Source organism: Eschscholzia californica, unplaced genomic scaffold, assembly GCF_041429995.1.
Source record: "Eschscholzia californica isolate CP2 unplaced genomic scaffold, dmEscCali1.0.p SCAF_3, whole genome shotgun sequence".
In the NCBI taxonomy this organism is placed as follows: Eukaryota; Viridiplantae; Streptophyta; class Magnoliopsida; order Ranunculales; family Papaveraceae; genus Eschscholzia; species Eschscholzia californica.
Genome location: NW_028238420.1, coordinates 12,484,479 through 12,510,303, shown reverse-complemented (window position 1 = coordinate 12,510,303; position 25,825 = coordinate 12,484,479). Strand labels below are relative to the sequence as shown.

The 25,825-nt window shown below is 37.5% G+C and overlaps 2 protein-coding genes across 6 annotated transcripts; one reads left to right on the top strand and one right to left on the bottom strand.

Annotated features, from left to right (window-relative positions):
* The first annotated feature begins 1,844 nt into the window (after positions 1-1,844).
* Positions 1,845-23,747, top strand: LOC147548484 (AP-5 complex subunit beta-like protein). 4 transcript variants are annotated; one of them, XM_086666175.1, is made up of 4 exons: positions 1,845-1,871; positions 18,086-19,791; positions 21,473-21,912; positions 22,219-23,747. In XM_086666175.1, exons 2-4 carry the CDS (start codon positions 18,343-18,345, stop codon positions 23,714-23,716), a joined length of 3,387 nt encoding a protein of 1,128 aa, XP_086522301.1. In that variant the 5' UTR covers positions 1,845-1,871; positions 18,086-18,342; the 3' UTR covers positions 23,717-23,747. The 4 variants fall into 4 exon arrangements, with proteins under 4 accessions (XP_086522301.1, XP_086522300.1, XP_086522303.1 ...); XM_086666177.1 differs by lacking the exon at positions 1,845-1,871 and having other exon boundaries at positions 18,062-18,190; positions 18,335-19,791; XM_086666176.1 differs by lacking the exon at positions 1,845-1,871 and having other exon boundaries at positions 18,062-18,257; positions 18,335-19,791.
* LOC147548485 (uncharacterized) lies at positions 2,264-9,733 on the bottom strand. Of its 2 annotated transcripts, XR_015238086.1 has the most exons (8): positions 9,674-9,722; positions 9,435-9,512; positions 8,680-8,761; positions 3,783-3,877; positions 3,595-3,661; positions 3,253-3,361; positions 2,442-3,117; positions 2,264-2,352 (listed from the first exon to the last, which is right to left on the bottom strand). XR_015238086.1 is itself a non-coding variant. In XM_086670542.1 (7 exons), the coding sequence occupies exons 4-7, from the start codon at positions 3,866-3,868 to the stop codon at positions 3,002-3,004; spliced, it is 378 nt and encodes a 125-aa protein (XP_086526668.1). In that variant the 5' UTR covers positions 3,869-3,877; positions 8,680-8,761; positions 9,435-9,506; positions 9,674-9,733; the 3' UTR covers positions 2,638-3,001. The 2 variants fall into 2 exon arrangements, 1 of the variants encoding a protein (XP_086526668.1); XM_086670542.1 differs by lacking the exon at positions 2,264-2,352 and having other exon boundaries at positions 2,638-3,117; positions 9,435-9,506; positions 9,674-9,733.
* Positions 23,748-25,825: the final 2,078 nt, after the last annotated feature.

The window sequence follows — 25,825 nt, the reverse complement described above, 5'->3', positions numbered from 1 at the left end:
ACCATCCTGGTGTCCCCAAGACTTCAAGGTTTTACTCGTTTTTTGTCTGTCTACAGGTCCAACCGGAACTTCGTCCGTCTCGAGGTCTAAAGCCCAAGTTGTCAGTGGCCCACCAATCGACCTTTTGTTAATTATGTGATTTTCTAACATCCACAGTTTGGCGCCCACCGTGGGCCCCTTCAACTAACATCTCAAACGACCTCATCAATGGAAGAAGGAATGGTAGCCTCACCAAACGATGTCTCGACCCAGATTGCCGAACTCTTAGCTCAGATGCGAGAAAACTCCCAAATTTTAAGGCCGTGGAGGAAGTAATGTTTTTGGTCGAGCAGAGAATCAACTACTTCAAGAAAAGTAGTCTATGTTCTAGTGTAACAACCCATTTCTTCGAAAAGAAGTAGTCTAACAACCAAAGTTGAGTGTATTTATTAATGTGGAGATTTTGACCTTTGTGTGAAAGACAACACATTCATGTGATACTTTTCTTATAATATAATGTTCTTTTATGGTCAAATCTATAATTGTAAGAATAATTTCAATTGCTTTAAATTAATAAATTACAAAAAAGAATTAAAACCTAAACATAACAATCATACTTAAAAACACCTTATGATATAAACTTGAAAAGACTATAAGCATAACTTAGTTGGGAATTGCCATATTTGATAAAACTTGGGCGCACTTAAATGTTCCTGGAAAAATTCAACTTTGAGTCAAATTATCTAAAACATATTCAATAACCTAATCAAATTATAATTTATATTTTTGATTTTGGATGAAAACCTACATATATGTTTCTCTTGTCTTTTTTATTTAAACTAAAGTATTGGTCAGAAAAAATCGTTTTTATACACCTATCCCACTATAATAATTATCTTAGCAATAATACTGACCATGCTCTGACTACAATAATACTGACCATGCTCTGACTAGATTATTACATATTTTTGAAACTATACAATTTATAACATCAAAACAGATGTTATAGGTGCAAAAGTAAATGCAACAAGTAGTGGAGGTTTCACATCCCTATTTTCGAACGTAGATGAAGATGATTAAAAATATCTCGTTAAATATGCAAAGAAATAGATATTGTTTAGGTGGGTAGTTATTCAGTTTTAATAAAGAGAAAATTAAGGGATAGAGTTAGTCGTGTGTTTAGGTGGGTAGAAGAGAGATGGAGAAATCTGAAAAACTATCCGTGAGTAGATAATTGGTTGAGGGAGAGATTTGAGAAAGAGAAAACGGGGGAAGATTGTAACTCCTTATCTAATTGAGTGACACATAGGTAAGGTGGTTAACATAACTTAATCCTGAATCAATTTAAGCCATTAGATCAAGAAACTACCAATGAAGATCGGAGGGACACGGATATCCAAGACATAAATCGACGGTCCTGCTCAAAAAACACCATTGTGCTTTATATAATAGATGTGTTATACATACATACATACATGCATACATAAATACATAAATACATAAATATATACATACTTAAATACATACAATGTACATAGGTATTATTGTATAAATAGATGACATTATTAAGCGGGTTATGTCGGATAGATATTAACGAGAGGGTTCGAACGGGATGCCAGATAGCACTTTAAAACCCGAACAAGTCCCGTTTATTTCACCGGGTCGATCGGGCTATACCCGCATTCGGGTTTCGAGTACCCATGGACCTCTAACAGACTCGGGTACTCACGACGGGTTCTAGGCTTTTTTTCCCAGCCCCACTCCTGGAGTGGACACTAGATTAGGGACAGTGGAGGAGTGAATAAAAACGTGGAGTTGAAGTCGTGCATAGTCATCTGGAAGCGATGAATTTTAGCCCCTTTTACCTTATGCTTAATTTTTCGATTAATAAAGTACAAAAAAAATTAACTCATCACTGTTTCACACAACCAACCTTCAACCTTTCTCTCTCTCACTCACTCTCTCTCTCTATCTTGCAGACTCTTCATGGATTAAATCTATGTTGGTTCTCGTTTTTCAGTCACAAGGGCATTACATTTAACACTTATCTTCACTTCTCATTTCTCTAGGGTTAGTTGAAATGCATAAGTTAAAGAACTAATAGTTTGAAGCACTAAACAACTATTATATTTGAATACTTTTGCAAGCTTATTTGGTTGAGTTGAAAAACGAGAAGACACTTTTGCCGACTGTAGTATTTAAAAGAGTTGCCGGTAAGGGGCAATTGAATGAAACATCGGAAAATCGACTTTCAGCAATCACGATAGTTCCTAATGCATTCGCTCTTAAAGCTTCTTCAACTCCGACATTTGATTCAATATCACAATCTCGTCCTTCACTAAATTTTCATCGAGGTTAGAGGAGTAACAAAACCTGAAATTTGAAACAAGACTAATAAATAAAACTCAAATTTGTTATCTTTATACTCTAGTAGTTGTAAAAGCTAAAGTATCAAAATTTACCGAGCTTCTTCAAAGGAACAGTTAGTCAAGACATCTTTCCCATACAAAATAGGAAATCTAGTTCCATTTAATTGAAAGCCATTAATAGCATTACCCTGAACAAGAGCAACAAGGTCGATGAATAAGTGAATACAACATTCCATTCAAAATTGAAACACAACGTAAAACTACAAGGATCGAGAATGTATACCTCGAATTTCTTCCCATTTCCAAGAGCAACCTTGTCGATGATCCTACTATCTGTTCCCGTCACTCCCACAATTAACAACCAAGGTGCATTGCTAGGCACAGTTTTTCGCAAGGGGCCGCTGTTACCTACTGAATTCGATGTGAGAATTCATTTTTGAAGCGCATGAAAAGCACCGATGGCAATAGGATCTTCATCAAATTCCTGAGACTGACTTGAACCTAATGAGACTGAAAGTATGTCGACTCCATCGGCAATTGCGTCATCAAAGCCAGCCAAGGTGTCGGCGCTGGTACAACTTGATTCTCCACAGACCTTATAAACAACAATTCTTGTAGATGGCATAATACCTCTAGCATTTCCCTTGCCTATTTCATAGAAACTCGCACCCTTCACTTTGTTGCCTGTTGCAGTTGATGCAGTGTGAGTACCATGTCCTGCGAAATCCCTCGCACTGTCGTCTTGTGAATAATACCGAGCCCCGATGACCTTGTTGAATGTACAACACAAATAAATATTTAATTTATATATATATATATATATATATTTACGTTTGGAAAGAACAGAAAAAATATATATTATAATTTGTTGATAATTAAGGAGAGAATTGAGTATGAAAATTACTTGTTGCAAGTGAAATTCTCGCCACCTTTACAAATACCCTTCCATTTCGTTGATGGAGGCCCGAATCCGTCATCATTGAAACTTCCTGACTCTGGCCAAATTCCTGTATCTAATACACCAAAAATGATATCACTCTCAGTGGTAAAAACTCGTTGGACGGATTTCGAGAATCCTAGAAAGTCCCACGATCTTGTTGTATGAAGTTATAGTTTTATACTAGGAAATATAGACACTATGTTTTTCCTTCTTGTGCATATATTACGTACATAAGTTATTTTGTATTTCACAAAAAAAAAAATTTGACATAATAAACATATCAAAATCGGGTTATTCGCTAATTACCATAAAGCTTGTGAACTTCTTCTTCACTAAGCTTCGCTGCAAATCTACCATGACATCTTCCACCAAGCTGTGCAATAACCATGAATATAATTTTTAAGTGATGTAAATTAAGCTATTAAAAGAACTCATGTTTAAACTTTTCTGCCTGTCTAAATTTTTCAGGATAACTATCGTTTAATCAATACTACCTTTCGCCGATAACTTCTTCCAGAATACTCTCGTGATGAGATGTTGGAGAATATTCCATCTCAGCTAGAAGTCCACTCATGTACATGATATATATCTGCATGGGTCATCCACACCATCGTGAAGATCAAAGTTAAAGAAATATAAGGCACAGCATATAGACTAGACATTCGAATTTAAAAAAGTTATATTTTTAAAATTTGGTAGTGCTTGGTGGTGTTTTTTTTTTGTGGATACAAAAAAAATAACAATCTAATAGTCAATAATATTATTTTCATGTCATTTTACTCATTGTAAATCAGTTTTGAGTTAGTAAGACAACAAATTTAACAAAAGTAAGTTATAAATCATTAGAAATCTACAAAAAAGACAGGGGAGAGAGAACCGAAATAAGAGATTTGGTAGATTTTTCATTGTTGATTTGAAAATAACAATGCTATTTTCAATTGTATAAGTTCTTTAAAATGAAAAACATTAAAGATTTAAACAAAAATCATTTGGAAATCGTAGTTGAGCAACACTTTTTATGCTAATTGAATAATTATTGTAAATGAGAGAAAATGCATATCTAATTAAACATAAACTAGATATGAGAATAAACATTTCTATCCTCCTTAGAACCAGCATCAGAACCAGTAAAAGTTAGAATCGCCAAAAACAAAATGGAGAAAATGCTAACAAAGAAAGGAGATGAACTCAAATTGTAAAGGGCCATTTCTCGACTCTAATGAAAACAATGATTCCCCACAGGTGTTTAAATAGGAGAATGAAGGATTCATTTAGGATGATTAGTTAGAATTCCATGTTACTTGAGGATCAATTTCAGATGATGTATTTGGTATCTGTTATGAAATTAAAATTCATTCATATTATATAACAAATTTAGATGATATAGACCAGCACTACTAACCTCTTCATTCGTATTATATAACAAATTTAGATGATATAGACCGGCACTACTAACCTCTTCATTCATATTATATAACAAATTTAGATGATATCGACCGACACTACGAACCTCTTCATAGCAAAATTAGAGAGATCAAGGTATCAGGTTATGGTACTGTGTACAAGGGTATTTTATCTTTTGTTTTTTTATAAGGGTATTTTATCTGATAATCATATCATTGTGATAAAAACAAGTCTGAGGTAGTTGACCAAGGTCAAATTGAACAATTCATAAATTAAAGAGTGACTGAGTGAACAACCCAAAACTGGCCATTAAATGTGAGCCAAGCCCATGGATATGATTATCAGATAAAACAAGACAGTGAGGAATCAATTGTAAAGGGTCATTTCTTAACTCTAATGAAAAACTATGATCACCCACAGGTGTTTGAAAAAGAGAATGTGAAATCAATTTGGGGGAATTTTGAAGTAGTCTATGTTCTAATGTGACAACCCATTTCTTCAAAAAGAAGAAGTCTAACAACCCAAGTTGAGTGTATTTATTAATGTGGAGATTTTGACCTTTATGTGAAAGAGAACACATTCATGTGATATTTTCTTATAATATAATGTTCTTTTCTGGTCAAATCTATAATTGTTAGAATAATTTTAATTGGTTTAAATTAATAAATTACAAAAAAGAATTAAAACCTAAACATAACAATCATACTTAAAAACACCTTATGATATAAACTTAAATACACTATAAGCATAACTTAGTTGTGAAGAGCCATATTTGATAAAACTTGGGCGCACTTAAATGTTCCTGGAAAAATTCAACTTTGAGTCAAATTATCTAAAACATATTCAAAAACCTAATCAAATTGTAATTTATATTTTTTATTTTGGATGAAAACCTACATCTATGTTTTCTCTTGTCTTTTTTATTTAAACTAAAGTATTGGTTAGAAAAAATCGTTTTTATTCACCTATCCCACTATAATAATTATCTTAACAATAATACTGACCATGCTCTGACTAGATTAGGGAGATTTGCTGTTTGAACCCCCTTTCGTATAATTGACTTGCTGTTTGGACTCCCTTTTTCCAGTGTTGCACTTTGGACTCCCTTTTTAAAAAACAAGTGTTAAATATAACACTTCTAAAAGGAAAATACTATTTTACCCACTACTTGACCTAACCCAACCATGTAGTTAACCTTAGGAGATAAATAAACTTGGGGGTCCAAATTGAAAATTCAATATCTCACACAATCAAATTGATCAAATGTTAATGGCCGCTCTATAACATAACCATAACCCTTCCAAAACCCTAGAACTTCAAAACCCTAATATATTTACCCTTGATTACTCCACACAAGACAAGCTTTATTATTTTGATGATTTCAGAATCAATCGATTAGTATAAACAATACAAGAGATTGAAATTGATTCGCCTTCATTAGAGCAATCGAACGAGTAAGAGGTGCAGAAGCTTTACAAGCTTTGATTAATGGTCAGGTATCATCTTCAATTTCATAACTATCATGTTCTTCAAGAATTCTCTTGCAATGAAGATTTTCATTTCTTTGACAACTTGGAAGAACTCAAAACTCCAGTCAAGATAATATCAGATCCATCTAAATCAATGTTAAAAAGTATTGCTTGTTGTAAGAATCCATCTAAATCAAAGATGAGATTTATGAAAGATTAGATTCTTCACCAGATGAGTTTCGAAGAATAAAAAAAAAAGAAACCAAAAAGAGTATTAGTTTAATGGATGAAGATAAGTTTCAGTTGGTTTAGAGGAAAACAAGAAGAGATTTAGGTGCTGTTTGTTTTTTCAAATTTTCAGATCTGAAATCTGAATTCGCCCTAATTCAGATTTCAGATGTTTTTTTTTATTTTAACAAAATCTGAAATTTGGGCTGAATCACTATATGTCTGAATTGGCTGAATAAGAGCCCAATAATTTCAAACTTTATAACAAGTCTGAAATGGGCTTCCACCATCTGAAAACTTCCAAAAGACATTTGTACCCCTGTAAAATTTAGGGAAATACTTCCATATCCCCATCTTCATCTTCACCACCACCATCACTACCACCACCACCACAAAATCAGCACCACCACAGAATCATCACCATTAAACAATCAGTCAACCGCCACCAAACAACCACCACAAATACACCACCACCACCATAGAAAACACCACGAGGGGTTTAGTTTTTGAGACCTTCTGTGATAGAGAAAGCGAGAGATCTGGCGAGGCTTTAGTTCAGTTAGAGAGAAAGAGAGATCCGGCGAGACATCTTACCAGACCCACAGCAACCACAACCAAAATCCTACCGCCACCACAAGATACCAAAAACCCTCGCCCGATCCTAACTTCGCTGAAGCTCGATTAGAAATAGAGAGAGACTGAAGATCGGTTAGAGAGAGTGAAAGAGGTGTTCACTCGCCGATCTAGAGAGAGACCTCCACCGCCGGCTCTTCATCGCCGGAGCACCATTTGTTAGAGAGATGAGGGAGTCTGGGAGAGAGAGAGACGGTAGAGAGATAGCAATTAGGTTTAGGTTTTGATTTTCTTTTTATTTCACTCAAGGGAGGAGTGAGAAATTAGGGTTTAGGGCTTTAGGCTATGTTTGGCTAGAATATGAAATAGGGATATAAATGTCAAAGTCTTAATTCAGACTTTATAATTCAGATTTTAAAAACAAACATCCAGCTTATAATATAATTCAGTCAATTCAGATTCAACCAATTCAGTTCAGCCAATTCAGATTCAGCCAATTCAGATTCAGACGCAAAAGAAAAAACAAACAGCACCTTAGTGATGATATGGAGAAATAAGAGGGTAATTAGTTTTTTTTAGTTCTTCATTAATAGTTAATGTGGCATCAATGGATAACACAAAAATTGGGGTGTAACTTCATTCACCCTCTGGATAATCTTTCACAGTTGGATTATTAGGAAGCATTGGAATTTTTTGATCTGACATTTCCATATGGTTTGTGCCAATCAACCACTAAGAGTTCAATAAAGTAGTTCAACAAAAAAAAAGAGTTAAATAAAGTAGGGGACCAAAATTGCAATTTTGATTATGGAAGGGTACAGTAGGAATTATTTTAAGTATAACTTTAGAGACGGAATATCCCCGAGTGATTCCGTTAAAAGGGAGTCCAAAGTGCAACACTGGAAAAAGGGAGTCCAAACAGCAAGTCAATTATACGAAAGGGAGTCCAAACAGCAAATCTCCGTTAAAAGGTACCTCATGATACATAAATACCTTAAGTATCTAAATACGTTTTTTTTTATCACCGAGTTCGAATAAGAGAGCCGTCCCCCAATTACCATGGAAGGACTGAACCTCATTTTCTTCGGTACCCTGTCATGCTTCTAATGCAATCTTTCAAAATCAGTTTCATTTGTATATCAAAAACCACATTCTCATATTCGATTCAAATCAATTTCATTCGTATATCAAAATCCATATTCTCATTCTATTCATTATCTTATCAAACACGGAAGTGGAACAACCAAGAGTCATATCGCCACAAAGCAGAGGGATTCCCAATCAATGTCACCTCCCAGGCGAGCGGTCAGGGTGTACGGCCCTGAGCCTCGAGCTGGAGGCACGAGCACCAATGGCCAGCAAGTGAAGCACTCTACTCCCACAGGTCTCATGACTAGTGTCGCCCACCTCACCGGTCTCACACAGGTCACAACCGTGTCCACATGTCATCCTACCCTCAATGGCTACGTGCCCGTAGGTTGACATAATCCGCAGTCGGGTACATACAAGAAAATCCAAGTATTTCACAATCATCGTAAAAACAGTTCGAAATCATTTCTCATATCACAGTAAAAACCATTCACGCATATTCAGTTCATCATTTAAAATCGAGTTTCATGCTACCTAAACTCTAGTTATAATGGCGCATATACAACTATAGAATCTAGCATATTGATTATCTATAAAACCATGCTGGATAAAGGATTAGAACCCCTACCTAGCGGTACAAGAACTACTCTTCCTTCGCTGCAACCGTAGCCAAATCGTCGACGAAATGCTCCGGCTCCCCCTCTACCAAACTATAAAGAAAAAAAAATAGACATTAGGTTCTTCCGTAAGATACTTGGTATAACTTAAAGAGTATATAAAGTAAAACAATGAAACTTTAAAAACATAAAAGAAACCCGTAACATTTGGAAGACTTCATGTTAACCCGAAATTCAACGATCTTCTAACTTTACAACCATGTCCAATTAAGATCGATCCAACACTCTATGAAACTTACTTATATCCTTAACATTTAGTTATTAAATGTCCTCGCCAAAAAACCAAGTGAGTCATCTTCGAAACTTGCCAAATACGAACAACCAAAACAGAATTTTCCTAACAGCACACTGTTCGGTAAAACAATCATAACTCTCTTGTCCGAGATCGAAATTACTTGTATCATACCTTTTCGGAAATCTAACAACCTAAGCTACGACTTTCGTGTTTTAGGAAAGTACATACGAGCAATATATCAATCCCATAATGGCTCGGACAATAGACTTAATGCAGTCCCTCGAGTTGTCGTTCGATCGATAAACTATATCACATAATCTCTCTAAAGTTGCTTTTATATCAAAATTGTTTAATTCCCAACCATATAAACCCTAGAACTACACGATTAATCAAAATCCCCAATTTTCATAAACCTTAAACTCTAGAATTAAGAATTTTGACCTTAAAACATCTAATTCATTGGTTTCTTACCTTGATTGGGATGAATTTGAGTTATGATGGTCTCTCTTTGATCAATCTCAGCTAAATCCTTCCCTAATTCACCTGTTTCTTCAAGTTAAAAGAAAACAACTCCATTAGAACTCACTTCCAACATATTAGAGAGAGAAAACGAAATTTCCTTCAAAGAACTAAAATCAAGAGATAAGCCACCAATAACTTATGATTTTCAAATATATCAAATTCCCTTATGAATTTTTACCCAAAATTACATTTTTTGATCGAATTATCTGATCCCAAAATGAAACCCTAGTTCAGTCGGTCAATAGAAGATAAGGGAAAATCAGATATTTGTTTTCTCTATTAAATCAACCGAATTTACTGTTCAGCCCCTGGTTTTGTCCTGAATTGTAAAATAACCCCTAAATTGTATTCTTTGCTGATTTAACTCCTCTTTTAACTTGGCCCAAATGCTAAATAGTCCCTAAATTAACCTTAAAAACTTGGGCTGTTACATTAGATGTGTCATACATACATACATACATACATACATACATACATACATACATGCATACATGCATACATAAATACATAAATACATACATACATACAATGGACATAGGTATTATTGTACAAATAGATGACATTATTAAGCGGGTTATGTCGGGTAGATATTAACGAGCGGGTTCGAACGAGATGTCGGATAACACTTCAAAACCCGAACTCGTCCCGTTTATTTCACCGGGTTGATCGGGCTATACCCGCCTTCGGGTTTCGGATACTCAAGGACCTCTAACTTAGGGACAATGGAGGAGTGAATAAAAACGTGGAGTTGAAGTCGTGCATAGTCATCTGGAAGCGATGAATTTTAGCCCCTTTTGACTTATGCTTAATTGTTCAATTCATAAAATTACACAAAATTAACTCATCACTGTTTCACGCAACCAAGCTTCAACCTTTCTCTCTCTTTCTCTCTCTTTCTCTCTCTCTCTCTCTCTCTCTCTCTCTCTCTTGCAGACTCTTCATGGATGAAATCTTTGTTGGTTCACATTTTTCAGTCACAAGGGCATTACATTTAACACTTATCTTCACTTCTCATTTCTTTAGGGTTAGTTGAAATGCATAAGTTAGATAACTAATAGTTTGAAGCACTAAACAACTATTACCTTTGAATACTTTTGCAAGCTTAATTGGTTGAGTTGAAGTACGAGAAGACACTTTTGTCGACCGTAGTATTTAAAAGAGTTGCCGGTAAGGGGCAAGTGAATGAAACATCGGAAAATCGACTTTCAGCAATCACGATAGTTCCTAATGCATTCGCTCTTAAAGCTTCTTCCACTCTAACATTTGATTCCCATATCACAATCTTGTCCTTCACTAAATTTTCATCGAGGCAAAAGGAGTAACAAAACCTGAAATTTGAAACCAGACGAATAAATAAAAATCGAGTTTGTTATCTTTCTACTCCAGTAGTTGTAAAAGCTAAAGTATTAAAATTTACCGAGCTTCTTCAAAGGACCAGTTAGTCGCGACATCTTTCCCATACAAAATAGGAAATCTAGTTCCATTTAATTGAAAGCCATTAATAGCATTACCCTGCACAAGAGCAACAAGGTCGATGAATAAGTGAATACAACATTCCATTCAAAATTGAAACACAATGTAAAACTACAGGAATCGAGAATGTATACCTCGATTTTCTTCCCATTTCCAAGAACAACCTTGTCGTTGATTGATGAGTTCGTTAGAACTCAATTATTTGTCTTCAAATTTCATTTGTTAGTTGTTAGTTTGATATATACTAATGAAGTTAATGGTTTTTCAGGAACAACCCAAAAAAAGAAAGAAAAAGAGCATAAAGGGAGGTTGATGCAGGATTTGGTGTCGAGTGAATTAATTCAGGCAACAAAAATTAGTTTTGGAACTATGTTGCAGTAGAAATATCTCAAAGGGGTGAATTATAGTGACGACCACCTTTCAGGGACTTGAAACGAATAAATCAAAGTTTCCAAAACTAACCCACGTGCAAGCATGAGGATGATGTCACCGTGGCCATTGAACTAGATTTACCCTCTCTGTTGAAAGCAAAAGGGTCCCACCATCCATCATATCACTTTGTGGGTATGATTCATATTTATCCAACTTATTTAATTGACCCAGCCTCCATCTCCAACGAGATTCCGGGATGGGTTTGTTAGTGAAATTTTGAACCCTAATTTAATCGACCAAGGGGGAGATATAAAGGGAGTTGGGAAGCAGAAAAGGGGGCATCTCTGGAGTTGAAAACAGGAGAAGTTAGCCGAGACTTCCATTATTTGTGAGCAGGACTTGAGTACAAAATCGGGTAGCAAAGGAGGAGCAAATGAACTAAGAGTTTCGGTGATATTTTTTATTGTTACTTCTCTTTTGTTATCATTCTGTGACTATGGCCATGATTATTGTACTCATGGGTTTCTAATCCTCCATCTAGAGAGGATGATGAAACCCATGAGATTGCTTTTAGAGATACAGTAATAAATTAATCCGATACTCTATTGTTCTTCATGTATTGATTCCCACTTGGTATTTATTATTTAAATTAATTTTTCATTACTCATGCTTTTAGATTTGATATATCATGCTTAGATTAAGTCTTTAATGGTCTATTCTTATTTGTTTGATGAGTAATAGTTAAACTATTTTAAATATTAAAACGATAGTGGATGTAAAGCTAAAGACTGTTTTAAAGAAAATATTTTCCGGACTTTAGATATATCATATTCTATAGTTTGTGTGATAAAAAAGTGTTTGATTAATTTGTTAGATGTTCTTTCTAAGTATTTCGTGGGCGGATTCAAAATCTCTAGGTTTTTATTCTGTATTGATTTTCTTTCAATCATTTATTATTTTCGCTTTGTTATTTAACTTTATCATCAAAACGATTTCGAAGTTTCTTATTCACTAGTTTAAGATTAAAATATAGTTTCGACTTGTCTTCGTGGGATCGACCCGTACTTGCTAGGTCTACACTACATAGACCCGTGCACTTGCGGTTTTTATTACAAAATACGGGTTTATTTTAGCCTATTATTTAGGTTAGTATAAATACGCATCACTGATCCTACGATTTGTTCCCGTCACTCCCACAGTTAACAACCAAGGTGCATTGCTAGTCACAGTTTTCCGCAAGGGGCCGATGTTACCTGCTGAATTCGATGTGAGAATTTCTTTTTGAAGCGCATGAAAAGCACCGATGGCAATAGGATTTTCATCAAGTTCCTGGGACTGACTTGAACCTAATGAGACTGAAAGTATGTCGACCCCATCGTTAATTGCGTCATCAAAGCCAGCCAAGATGTCGGCGCTGGTACAACTTGATTCTCCACAGACCTTATAAATAGCAATTCTTGCAGATGGCACAGCACCTCTAGCATTTCCCTTGGTTATCTCATAGAAACTCGCACCCTTCACTTTTTTGCCTGTTGCAGTTGATGCAGTGTGAGTACCATGTCCTGCGAAATCCCTCGCACTGTCATCTTGTGAATAATACCGAACCCCGATGACCTTGCTAAATGTACAACACAAATAAATATTAAATTTATACATATATTTATGTTTGGAAAGAACAGAAAACATATATATTATAATTTTTGATAATTAAGGAGAGAATTGAGTATGAAAATTACTTGTTCCAAGTGAAATTCTTGCCACCTTTACAAATACCCTTTCATTTCGTTGGTGGAGGCCCGAATCCGTCATCATTGAAACTTTCTGACTCTGGCCAAATTCCTGTATCTAATACTCCAACAATGACATTACTCTCAGTGGTAAAAACTCGTTTGACGGATTATGAGAATCCTCTAAAGTCTCACGATCTTGTTGTATGAAGTTGTAGTTTTATACTAGGAAATATAGACACTATGTCCTTCCTTCTTGTGCATATATTACATACACAAGTCATGTCTTTAGTGTTGAACTCCTCTCCATTGTCATTAGGTTTGGGCAGCTCTACTCTTCCTTTTGACTTGAGTATCTGCAAAATTTCCACTATGCCCCTCGCTAGGGGGTGTATGTGGTGAAATCGGTTCTTGACCTCCTGCTCCGGTCTCGTTCCCTAAAGGGCTTTGCTTTATCTCGCTCTTTCTTCCTGGATGATTCTCTTTCTTATGAGATGTTGGCTACTTCCTTCATCCTTCGATAACCTTCCTCATTTCTTATGGATTGTTGACCTTTTCTATCAATTCTGCGAGCGTGCCTGGTCCTTGACTGAAGATCTCTTTTATGATGTCATCTTGTCGGAGACTCCTTTTCAGGGCGGTGAACGCAACTTTTGGCCCCCAAGTCGGGGATCTTCACCAGGAGGTTCTGAAACCTTTGCCAGTAGGTGGCAAGGTATTCGTTTCTTCTTTGGACCACATTAAATAGTTCGTTGGTCTCTCTCTTGATCGTAGTGCTTCCCCGGAAGGAGTCGCAGAAGACTTGGGTGAACTGCCCGAAAGATTTGATCGAGCCTGGCGCCAACGCTTGGTACCATGCCTGGGCTGGCCCTTTCAATATGGTGGAGAAAACCACCCACCACACGTTCTGGTCGGTAGTATAAAGGTTCATTACTGAAGTGTAATTATTGATGAACACTCCTAGATCCTCCAAACCGTAATAGTGGTCAAGTGCTGGGCATTTTAAGTTCTTTGGTTTCTCCGACTCCAATATCTCCCGACTAAGAGCGGGCTGGTTTATTACTGCTCTTCCCCACTGTTTCTCTTTCTCTCTCTCGGGTCAGCTCCCCTACTTGGTGTATGAGCACCTCGCAGACCATCGGATCGTCAGTACATCCTTCGCTGACCCCCTTGTTTTTAGGGATGTACGGGCAGTTTGGATCCAGTGCTCCATATTCGTCTAGGATGCTCTCTAAGTGCATCTGATCCTCGGGCTGTAACTCCAGAGTTCCGGTCGAGAACGCATTACCCTGCGAGAAGAGTCTTCGGGCAAGCATCCTGATTGCTTCATTTCTTTCCTCCGCTGATGTGTTTTTCCTGATTGTTTCGGCCTTACGGAGGCTTTCTTGTAATCGTTTTACCTCTTCGTTCCCTCGTACATAGTCGGCCTTAAGTTGTTCGATTTCGACAATGAGTTCAACTACGTCGGGTATCTTGTTCTGGGAGCCGCGTGGAGTGTGCTCCTCCAAGGACATGTTTATTTGAGGGTCTTGAAGAAACAGTTAATGCTGAAAAAGTAATGAAGAGAGTTCGGGTTACCGAACTGATGATTTTGCTGGAGAGATCCCCTCCTTCTAGTGCCAAATGCTGATGTCAAAAAATGGCCTTTCGTTATAATCAAATATTTTGTTATGATCAAATATTTTGTTATGTTAGATTCCGCAGAGGGTTCCTGCTTCGAGCTCTGGTTCTCTGCTTCTATACTCCGGCTCCTCGCTCCTTGCTCCTGCTCTTCGTTCCTTGCTCCTTGTTCCTGTTCGTCTGTTCCCAAGGGGGGGAAACCTGCAAAGGATTCGAAAACCGCTCCAACGCTCAAGACAGTGAGGATGCTCTTTGCAGTAAAAGAGTGAATTTTGGGGGCGAGGTGTGAGAACTCAGAGTTTCTTGTGATCTTTTCTAGTTTTTAGATCGTGTCTTAAAGGACGATTTGGGGGCCTTTTATAGGCTTTAAGAGGCGGCGGCGATTGCCGTGGAGGAGAGTTTTCCCTTTGTGTTTATCTTGTATCCAGGATAGATGAAAGTTCCTAAGTTCAAGGATCTTTCGTAGATATCCTACCAATGTGAAAGATATTTTGGGAGAAGTTTCCTCCATTGGACGCGTGAAGTCCAAACTTGCTTAAACACTTGGAGATCTGTAACCGACTGAGATCTCTGTGGAAATTCTAGGATTAAGTCGGTAGGTTGCTAGTGCGCTTTTGCCTTCCCAGTTCTGGGCGTAAGACATCGACCGACCCTACGTGGACTCCCCTTATTCATTTAGAAACCTCAGGGCTAATCTGTTCATGCCAAGGGCTTTACAAGGCTGGTTTCCTCTATCCGACCTCCCAGTTAGGGGGATATGTGATGGATCGCCGAGGGTTCAACTGACCTGCTGCCTTAAGCCGGGTTGACCCAATGGACTTCGGGTCTGATCTTGACTCTTCAGAAGTTAGTCAACGTCTGGACATTTTATGCATCATCAGAAACGATGTAATTATTTGTCAACGTGGCGACGGGCGCATCGAGCATGAAGCAAGTAGACATTTGAAAACTAAGCTCATGGATTGATGTTTTTGTAACTCTTATTGAATTACTTGTTGAATCATTTTGATGTTTCTACAATGTCATATAAGCTTTTGATGTTACTTTTGATCTACTTTGTTTTTCTACTTGTTAAATCACTTGCTAATGATGGGAAACTAGTATTTTTGTTTTAAGTAGATCTATTTATCTCATAAAGCCCGTTTCCCGAGCCCGAATTACCCGAGGCGGGCCTGCACGGGTAATGACGCAAAGGAAGATTAGAATAACCCGCCCGAAGAACCCACCTGAATAACCCGTTTAACCTAATGGTCAAAGATTATATATGTCTGTTCTGCCCGATGCGACTGAAGGAGATGTTCTTCGACCAAAGATGCAATGCGAGCGATTTGTCATATAGGACAATTGATGAAGAATATCATCAAGTCCAGACGATTTAGGGATCGTGGTGTTTAGCTAAAAACCAACTACGATCGTCGAATCACGGGGCGGTTCGCGACTAACTTTAACTGGATCCTACATCGGGTTACACCAAAGAGTGTCAACTTGATCGGAAGATATGAATAGAGAGATGAGACATAAAAGTATGGGTTAGACCCATAAATATGTCCAAAAGGCCGAAAGGCAAAGATAGAAAAGTTCGGGTCAAAAGGAGTTTTGGGCCAAGGACTTAAAGCCCATTAGTGGGTCGGCCAAGGCATAGCCGGGCACACTAATATGGTCGGCCAGACCTAACCCATTAGGCATAGGGTGCCCGACCAGAGTAAGGGAATAGAAAATAGTTTCTTTTTTGGTGAAATCCTTATTCTGCTTCCATTTTTTCTTTTAGGAAACCTAATTTGGGTTGGACTCTAACTTTGGGATTCTATATAAGGCCCCCATTAGAAGAGAATAAGGTGAAGAAAATTCTCATCGAGATTTTTAACTCTACAACATCAAGTAGAGAAAGAAAGAGATAATAGTTCCCAACTACCTATCTAGTTTAAAGAAGAAGGTGTTCTTCGTCTAACCACCATTAAATTTCTAGCTAAACTTGAGGTGGGAGATCAAGCTGATTACTCGGTGTCTCAACTAAAGGAGCTACAATTGGAGTTCTTGGTCTTCTTATAGTTAAGTCCGTGGGAAATAGCGATTAAGGTAACAATCTCTATATAACTTAGTTCATATTAAGCTTATGCATGAGATCTTCGGGATACTAGTGTTGGACATTAGATGTCTGAGGTTCCGCTTAGAACACTAGGAGACACCATAACCAACAACGATAATTACCCACAGACGTCGATACCCACCCGATTTCCACCCCTAAGCGGAGGAAACAAAAGATAAACAAAAAAAGGGCAAACAAATTTCTCTCAAAGTTTGGTGTACCACTGAAAAGTTTTCTTGTTTCCAAAAATGTAACGCCCCAAGCCTTAACAGTTATCGATATTGTCCCAGCTTTGATCACCTCACACAGATACGGGGTTTTGTTTTTGGCGAAGGCACCACGGGCCCACCCAAAAGACCTCGGTACTTACTAAGCGCTAGCGTACACCTATAACCCAGCCTCTGAACACTCTTGCGAGCGATGTGGGACTCTAGCGGTGGTCTTTTTTTCTAGGCCGACGCTTTGGGAAAATAAGAAAAATTCATTCAACAATCCTTGGTTGGAGTGGTAAGAGGTATAATCTTCCACCCTAGAGGTCAAGGGTTCGAGACACGCTGAACAATTCAAAAAAAAAAATTCCTGGGATACAAATTTTTGAAGGAAAATTGTGAATTTTGGCAAAATTTTCTGTAGTACAAAATTTTAAAAGGAAAGAAAACATCTTCTTTTTCCTCATGTCCAACCACCGACTCCGTCCACCACCATTTTTCTTCCTCTGCTTCCACCACAACCACGTCCATTTGTCTTTTTCATCTCTCTCACTCCTCCATCTCTCTCATATTTCTTTCCTTCCTCAACTCTCTCTCTATCTATTCTAACGAAGATGATCCCCTTCGTCGAAAACCCTATCTGGTTTAAGGAGTAATTCCCACAAACCAGTGACGTTTTCAGAGAAGGGGAAGATCTCCTTCGCCTAAACAGATATAGAGGGAGGAAGAAGAGAAAATAGTGGAGGAGAAGGAGGGGAGGAAGAGAAAATAGTGGAGGAGAAGGAAGAGAGGGAAATAAATGAAGAAAGAAATAATGGAGTTGGGAGGAGATAATGGTTGTGGTGCTGGGTGGAGGAGAAGAGAGAAAAAAACTATTGGAGGTTGCCCACAATGGTAGTTTGCTGGCAACTATTACCGACATATTTTATGATGGGGTTGGAGAAACAAAAAGAAAAAAAAAAAACAACAATTTCCACTCTTGGAGTCGACCCTAAATTCCTAGAAGGGACAATGGAGTGTGAATAAAAACGTGGAGTTAGAGTCGTGCATAGTCATCTGGAAGCGATGAATTTACCCCATTTTTGACTTGTGCTTAATTTTTAGATTAATAAGAATACAAAAAAAACTAAACTCTTAACTCACCACTGTTTCACGCAACCAACCTTCAACATTTTCCCTCTCTCTCTATCTTGCAGACTCTTCATGGATGAAATCTTTGTTAGTTCTCGTTTTTCACACAAGGGCATTACATTTAACACTTATCTTCGCTTCTCATTTCTCTAGGGTTAGGGTTTCTACCCAGTTCTAATTTAGTCTTCCTCATTCAATGGAAAATTAGGGTTTTTTTTTTTCTTGTTGCAGATATAGATATGGAGAAGCCACCATTAAAGCAATTATCAACTCAAGAATGGGAGTATCTTATTGATGATTTTCAATCAGGAATTAGTTCACGCATTGATAAATGGTCATCTCAGTATTCTTCATCCCTATCTCTCTTAGACCTCATTCTTTCATCTCTTCTTAGAAAGGATTTTCCTCTCAAACTTGATCTGATCATTTTTCTGGAAGAGGTTATTGAATTATTGATCTTAGAATCTGAATACGAATCTGGACTTGGTAGAATAATTGAAACTCTTCGTTCTATTGTACAAGCTCCTGTTGATGGGATCTCAGTAACTTATTCATTGAAAGAACAATTTATGATTTCTGTTACTTCGATTGTGATTTCAATTGATGGTTTAAAAAATGGGATTAGTCATCTTCAAGGTTTGACAGAATTGCTTTTGACTGTTATTAATAGACCTAATCATGGGTTGGATCGGCAAACTAGGGCAGTTGCTTGTGAATGCTTGAGGGAGTTAGAGAGAGAATACCCTTGTTTACTTGCAGATATAGCTGGACATTTATGGAGTTTGTGTCAAAGTGAGAGAACCCATGCTTCACAAAGCTATTTTCTTTTGTTAACTACAGTAGTTCATAATCTTGTGATGTCGAAAATGAATGGATTGATAATTGGTACATCTATTCCACTTGTTCCTTTTAATGTTCCACAATCAGTTATTACTAGGTCTAGTTCAGATAATACTGATTCTTCAAATTCGAATTTGATTTCGATTTCTAAAGAACTTCGTCGGGTAATGGCTTTTTTATTAGAACATCCTCAAATTTTAACTCCTTGTGCAATGATGGAATTTATGTCAATGATAATCCCAATAGCATTGGCATTAGATTTGCAGCCTTCATTATTGAAGGTCCAATTCTCTGGCCTGCTTTACTCATATGATCCTATGCTATGTCATATTGTTCTTGAGCTATATTCACGTTTCTCAGATGCATTTGATGGTCAAGAAGAAGAAATTGCTCGTCGTTTGATACTAATTTCGAAAGAATCCCATCACTATTTGGTTTTTCGCTTGCTTTCTCTTCACTGGTTATTGGGTTTCATCAATCCAAATTCTAGTAAGAGAGAAACAACTAAGAAGAACTCAGTTGTTGATATGAGTTCAAGTTTTTATCCGACTGTGTTTGATCCCTTGGCATTGAAAGCAATGAAGCTAGATATGCTTGCCTGTTGTGCTACATTAAAGCCCGAAGGAGTTTCAAGTGAGAAAGTTGATGACGAAGCTTCTGTTGTAAAACTCTTGGAAGATGGACTTGTTTCCGTTTCATCATTCAAGTGGTTGCCTCCCTGGAGCTCGGAAACAGCAGTTGCATTTCGTACATTACATAAGTTCTTGATAGGAGCAACACCTCATTCTGCCTCCGATGATTCCACGATTGAAGCTCTAATGGAGTCTACCATCTTTCGAGCTTTGCAGGTGAGGACAATTCTTTTTCCTACATATCCATTAACTACAGAAGTTGCAATGTTAAAATTATGTTGTTATTATACCTTTATGCTATTCGTATCCAATACTGTGTATCTAATCCCACACTACGCTAGTCCTTTTTGTATTTTTTTTTTGAAATTTAGATTGAATATATAGAAGAATAAAACTATACAGAAAGAATAAGGAGGCAAGGTGATCTAGGGGGACAATCTCCTCACATCATCCATGCCTCCCAATTGTTCACTAAATCAAAATAAGATACATGTTTATATTTCCTATCATTCTTAATCCAGAGTAAAATAGTTCCCTTAATATCATCCACATCTACCGAAGTAGATAAGTTTCTCTGAAAACCTTGTGGTTCCTATCCTTCCAGATATTCCAAGTAATCGCCGCCGGAATCAAGCTCCAGACTTCCTTCCTATGTGTCCTTTTTGTATTGAGTAGTAGTAAAGGTCCATAAATGGCTTAAACTAGGAATACTTTACCACTTATTAGCATGAAAGCCCTGGTAATAGTGACAGGTTTCATGAAAGATGGAAGTACAAGAGATGCACATTAGCCATCGATTATTGTAGCTCTGGGTTAACCAATGCTAGAAAAGATGGTAAGCAACTAAGGAAAACAGAAACTTTTTGCATAATGCCTGATAAGGTGATAAAACGAGAGAGTTTGGTTCGGATGTGTACACCAAATGCCAGTTTGGTACAACCAAGACGGAAGCTTGAGAGGTGAAACCGTGAAAATCCAACTTTACCAGATATACTCTACTCCCCGATGCGTACGGTGTACCTGACTACCTGATCCCCAGTACCCTATTTGAGTGGGTTTGAGATACAGTACCCCAAATAAAAAATAGAGTACTGAAGAGGTATACCCTAGCATACCAGATACTCACATGGTACTTAATCATGTATCAGTAAGCGTACCACGTACCAGAGCGACCGGATACCATGTAACATCAGTATAAACTTCAAGTGATATCTAATCGTGTTAGGGCTTAGCGTATTAAGTGTGGATTTAGTTGTTGCTGTTCGAGTAGATAGCTGATGTTAGCATAAAAAGGATCACGGTTTTGAAACTCGTAACAGAGGGGACAGAAGGGTCCACGATAAGTTAATAATATAATTCTGCCACATATTGATTGATTGACATCTTTTACTTACAAACTTGAGGAAAACTCACCTTCAAATTTCCAATATACAAAGGTTGCTGAATTACCTTGTGCTGCACTACCAGCATGGCTAAGGATTTGTAAGTATGTGACTTTACGTAACATGATGTCTATAACAGAATGAAGTCTCCATGGGCGATCAGTGATATGGATGCTTTAAAATCCATGGTGTTATCTCCCATAAGCATATGCCATTCTGTACTCCATTCCATTGACACTGATCTTTCTGGCCTTTGTAAATCATGACGGGGCAGAGGATATCTCTTCCTCTGGTTTCATTTGTACCTCCAGTGCCTCAGTTGGCTAGAGAAAACTCAAAGTCACTCATGTTGCACTTGTCGTCAATACCAAATAAATGAATCTAGAATAACCATGCTTAGATACATCTTCGCAGTGTATTTTTTCAACGATTCCATCGTTTGTTCTGTATTAACTGTTCATGTACAGTTGCCACTGCCAGCACCTTTTGTAATAGTATTATTCATGCTCGTGCAGAAGAAGTTAGTGGACATGGCGTTGGAGCATAAAGGACTAGTTCCAATTATTGTCGCTTTCCTTGACCGGCTTTTGGGTTGTCCTTCGCATTGTTGGTTAGGGGAGCGTCTTCTCCAGACATTTGATGAGCATTTGCTTCCGAAGGTCGTCATTGACTACCGGTTGGCTTCTTACTTCCCAATCTTCAATAGAATTGCTGCAAACTACACAATACCTCCTCGTGGGTTGTTGGAGTTGCTTACCCAGTTTCTTGTAACACTTGTGGAGAAACATGGTCCTGACACAGAATTAAATTCGTGGTCTCTTGGCAATAAGGTTCTGTGTATATGTAGGACAATGCTTATGCGCCACCATAGTTCAAGGATTTTCCTTATACTTACCCGCCTCCTGACATTCACTTGCTTGTACTTCCCTGATTTGGAGATTCGCGATAATGCCAGGTATGATGAAGAGAATTCTGTTTTATATGGTAGTAAACTGTTGCTTATGTTTAACCGTATTACGATCTACATCTTACTTGCCCTTTTCTTAACCGATAGTCTAAAATTTCACTCTTTTTTACTTTCAATCTAATTATGGAGTAAATGTCAGCATTTTCTGCTTCCTTTCTACCCAATGAGTAAAATATTTGGAAAGGGAAGGAAGAGTAATTGATAGAAGAAAAGAACGCAAAAACACATTAAAAAGTCACGCTTTTGAAGTTATTATGTTATTTTTTTTCATCATGGATATGTTGCAATTTGCAGGAACTACCTTCGGATGCTTCTTTGTATACCAGGAAAGAAGCTCAGATGTATACTAAATCTCGAGGAACAGCCGCCTGGTATCTCACCATCCTCGCATCTATTCCAGAGCCAGTCTCCCCGAGTTTCTCAGGATCTTGAGAAGTCTAGGAACATCTCTTCATATATCCATATTGAGCGGATGATTCCTTTGCTCGTCAAACAGACTTGGTCATTAGCATTATCCACCTTAGATGTTGGAAGTGAAAAAGTATCCATTTTAGAGGGCATCAAGGACACTGAACCCCACGTTGACAACGAAACGGAGGTCATTAGTAATTTTGAGGCTCGAGTTGTCTTGGAAACTGATCGAGTTGATATGCAACAAGAACCGCTACGAGTCACAGATTCAAAGGTTTCACAAATCTTAGAGATATTACGTTTATACTTTTCGTGTATTCCAGATTTTCGACATATGCCAGGATTGAAGATTAGGATACCATGTTCTCTAAGATTTGAAGCCGACCGTTTCAATTGCATTTGGGGAGTTGATTTACCTGCATCGAATTCGGTCGGAATGGATACACTACCCGCTATATATGCAACAGTTCTCACCTTCACTTCTTCGGCATCATATGGTTCTATTCCATCATTCCACATACCTTTCCTTCTTGGTGAAACCAAGGTAGATGATTATAATTCCAACCCAAGTAATTCTCTTGTTACCTTGCCATTAGAGAACCACTCCGATGTAGATGAGAGTTCCAGAGCTCCTGTAACTATAGAATTAGAACCTAGAGAGCCGATGCCAGGTCTGATTGATGTTGCTATTGAAGCAAATGCAGAAAATGGTCAGATTGTCCGTGGTCAGCTTATGAGTGTTACAGTTGGTATTGAAGATATGTTTCTCAAAGCTAGTATCCCATCAAATGTACCTGAATATGCTGTTACAGAATACTACTCAGATTTGTTCAATGCTTTGTGGGAAGCATGTGGTAGTTCTTCAAGTACTGGCCGAGAAACATTTCCTCTAAGAGGAGGTAAAGGGGTTGCCGCAATTAGTGGGACCCGATCTGTGAAGCTTCTAGAAGTCCCTGAAAACTTGGTGATTAGGGCTGTCGAATGCCATTTAGCGCCTTATATTGTAAGTGTGGCTGGTGAACCTCTTATCAATGCTGTAAGAGACGGTGGGATCATCGTGGACGTAATCTGGAATGAGGAAGGGCTATATTCTCCTACCGACAAAAATTCCGAGGTTAATAATTTTGATTTTAGCCCACTTCAACTTAAGTACATAGATAATGATGAAGACGAAGATGATGAATATGATAGAGAATATGATATTGACGTTAAGAAAAGAAATTTGGGATGCTTTTTGGTTCTCATATTTCTTCCACCAAGATTCCATCTACTTATGCAGATGGAAGTTAGTGATATATCGACGTTAGTTCGAATAAGAACTGATCATTGGCCATGTCTAGCTTACATAGATGATTATTTGGAAGCTTTGTTTTTGAAATGATGGAAAATTTCTTTTCTGATATTGGAGTCAACCCCCCGTGTCCCTCTTCGTTCTTGTTGTTTATGATGTCGAATTGATTATATATATTTTTTATCTCAACCAAATTGGTTTTGTATCAAAGAAGTAATGATATTATTTTCCCCCTCTTGAGAATAAAACTGTAGTTGAGTAAATATAAGCATTATAAAAGTGAGGGATGTTTAATTTTGTAACAAATCAAATTCATCTTGTATTAGAAATTTAAGAAAGAAAAAAGGTTGTCTGTTTTTTTGGCTTCTTTTATTTGCTATTCAGCTTGGGAGTTAAAAAGGGTTAGGGTTGACCAGGTTCATGTATGTGTTTATCTCTTTGATAAAAGCATATCTTGAAACCTAGTTTCCTTCTCAAATTTGTTGCAAAATTGTAGCAAGGGAAATCCTAGGTGGAAAAAGAGATTCTGGCTGTTGATTCGGTATTCTCTCCCAAGTCTGCCTTGAATGTCTCTATCAGTACTTAATTTGAGTCAAAAGCATGAACTTTTATTTTAGAGCATCTCCAATGCAAGACTCAAGAAAACTCTAAAAATCCTGTGTCGAGTGTGAGAAATGAATCTCTAAATGGTCCCTTTCGTATTTGGTCATTTAGAGACACTCTATTGCAAAACCTTCTCCAACGCAACACTCGAAGAAAACTTTAAAAACCTATATTTTGGTTTAAAACTAATTGATTTGCTTATGTAGCACTTAGAGATCCTCAAGAGGAAGGATCTCTAAAATAAATCTTGGCACATCATTTTAGAGATTCATGTTGAGTTTTGTCTGGAGATGGATTTTAAAGAAATACTCTAAAAAAATCCTATGTGACACTCTGAGATTTAGAGTTTGAGTGTTGCATTGGAGATGCTCTTAAGATCTAACTTAATTTAAGATGCAGTATAATGTGAAACAGTTAAAATATCATAAAGTTTGAGATTACTAAAAGGAAAAGAGGTAAATTATGTGAAGGGAGATTTTAAAAGGCCTCCCCGTTTTTGTTAAAAGGCCTCCCCATGGTTTCGTTGACTTAGTAAAAAACCTTTGACTTAGCTTGGTTAAAGGGCCCCCTCTTTGAATGGGTGAAAAAAAAACCCCTTTAAAGGTGTATTTCACCCACATCATTTAACCACGCCACATCGTCATCTTCTCCGGCATGGTCGCCGGCGACCTTCAAATATATATATTTTTTTTTATTCTCTCTCTCTTCTCTCTCTCTCTCTCTCTAAAAACAATTTTTTTTTTTTTTTTTAAACTCTCTCTCTCTCTACAGATCTAGAGAGAGAGAGCAGATCCATAGGGTCTGCGAACAGACCCTTTCAAGGTCTGTTCGCAGACCCTTTGGATCTGCTCTCTCTCTAGATCTGTAGAGAGAGAGAGAGTTTAGAAAAAAAAAAAAAATTTGTTTTTAGAGAGAGAGAGAGAAGAGAGAGAATAAAAAAAAAAAAAAATTTTGAAGGTCGCCGGCCGGAAGTTTGGCCGGCCGGCGACCATGCCGGAGAAGATGATGATGTGGCGTGGTCAACATGACCGGTCTTGGGTTAAGTTTGACCTAACGGCGTTAACTTTGCCTTTAGGTCAAATATTGATGAAGGAGGTGCTCTTTTGTAGAGAGGGCCCTATAACCAAATGGGTTATAACGAGGGGCGCTTTTAGCGGGGAGGCCTTTTAACAAAAACGGGGGGGCCTTTTAAAATTTCCCTTATGTGAATTTGGTCAAGTAAACCCTAGTACATTAGACAATTTGAGATTTAGAAATTTGACAAACAAAACAGGGTAGAAGTTATAAAACTACTAAAAAATATTAATTCTCTACTAATAAAAATACGAAACTACTAAAATAAATAGATTATTAGATATCTAAGATTCTCGAGTTATTTTCCGAAAATCTCCTTGCATCAAATACATACGCCTTGAGGCATGCCACGAGGCGTACGCATCTACCGAATTTTAAGACATTGATCATGGGAATATGTACGATACATAAACCAGCAATTAAACTAGTATGAAATTTGTCCATGTAAAAGTTAAAAACCACACATGAAATCGGATTTTGATCCCTGCTCCGGTCTCGTTCTCTGGGGGGCTTTGCTTCCTC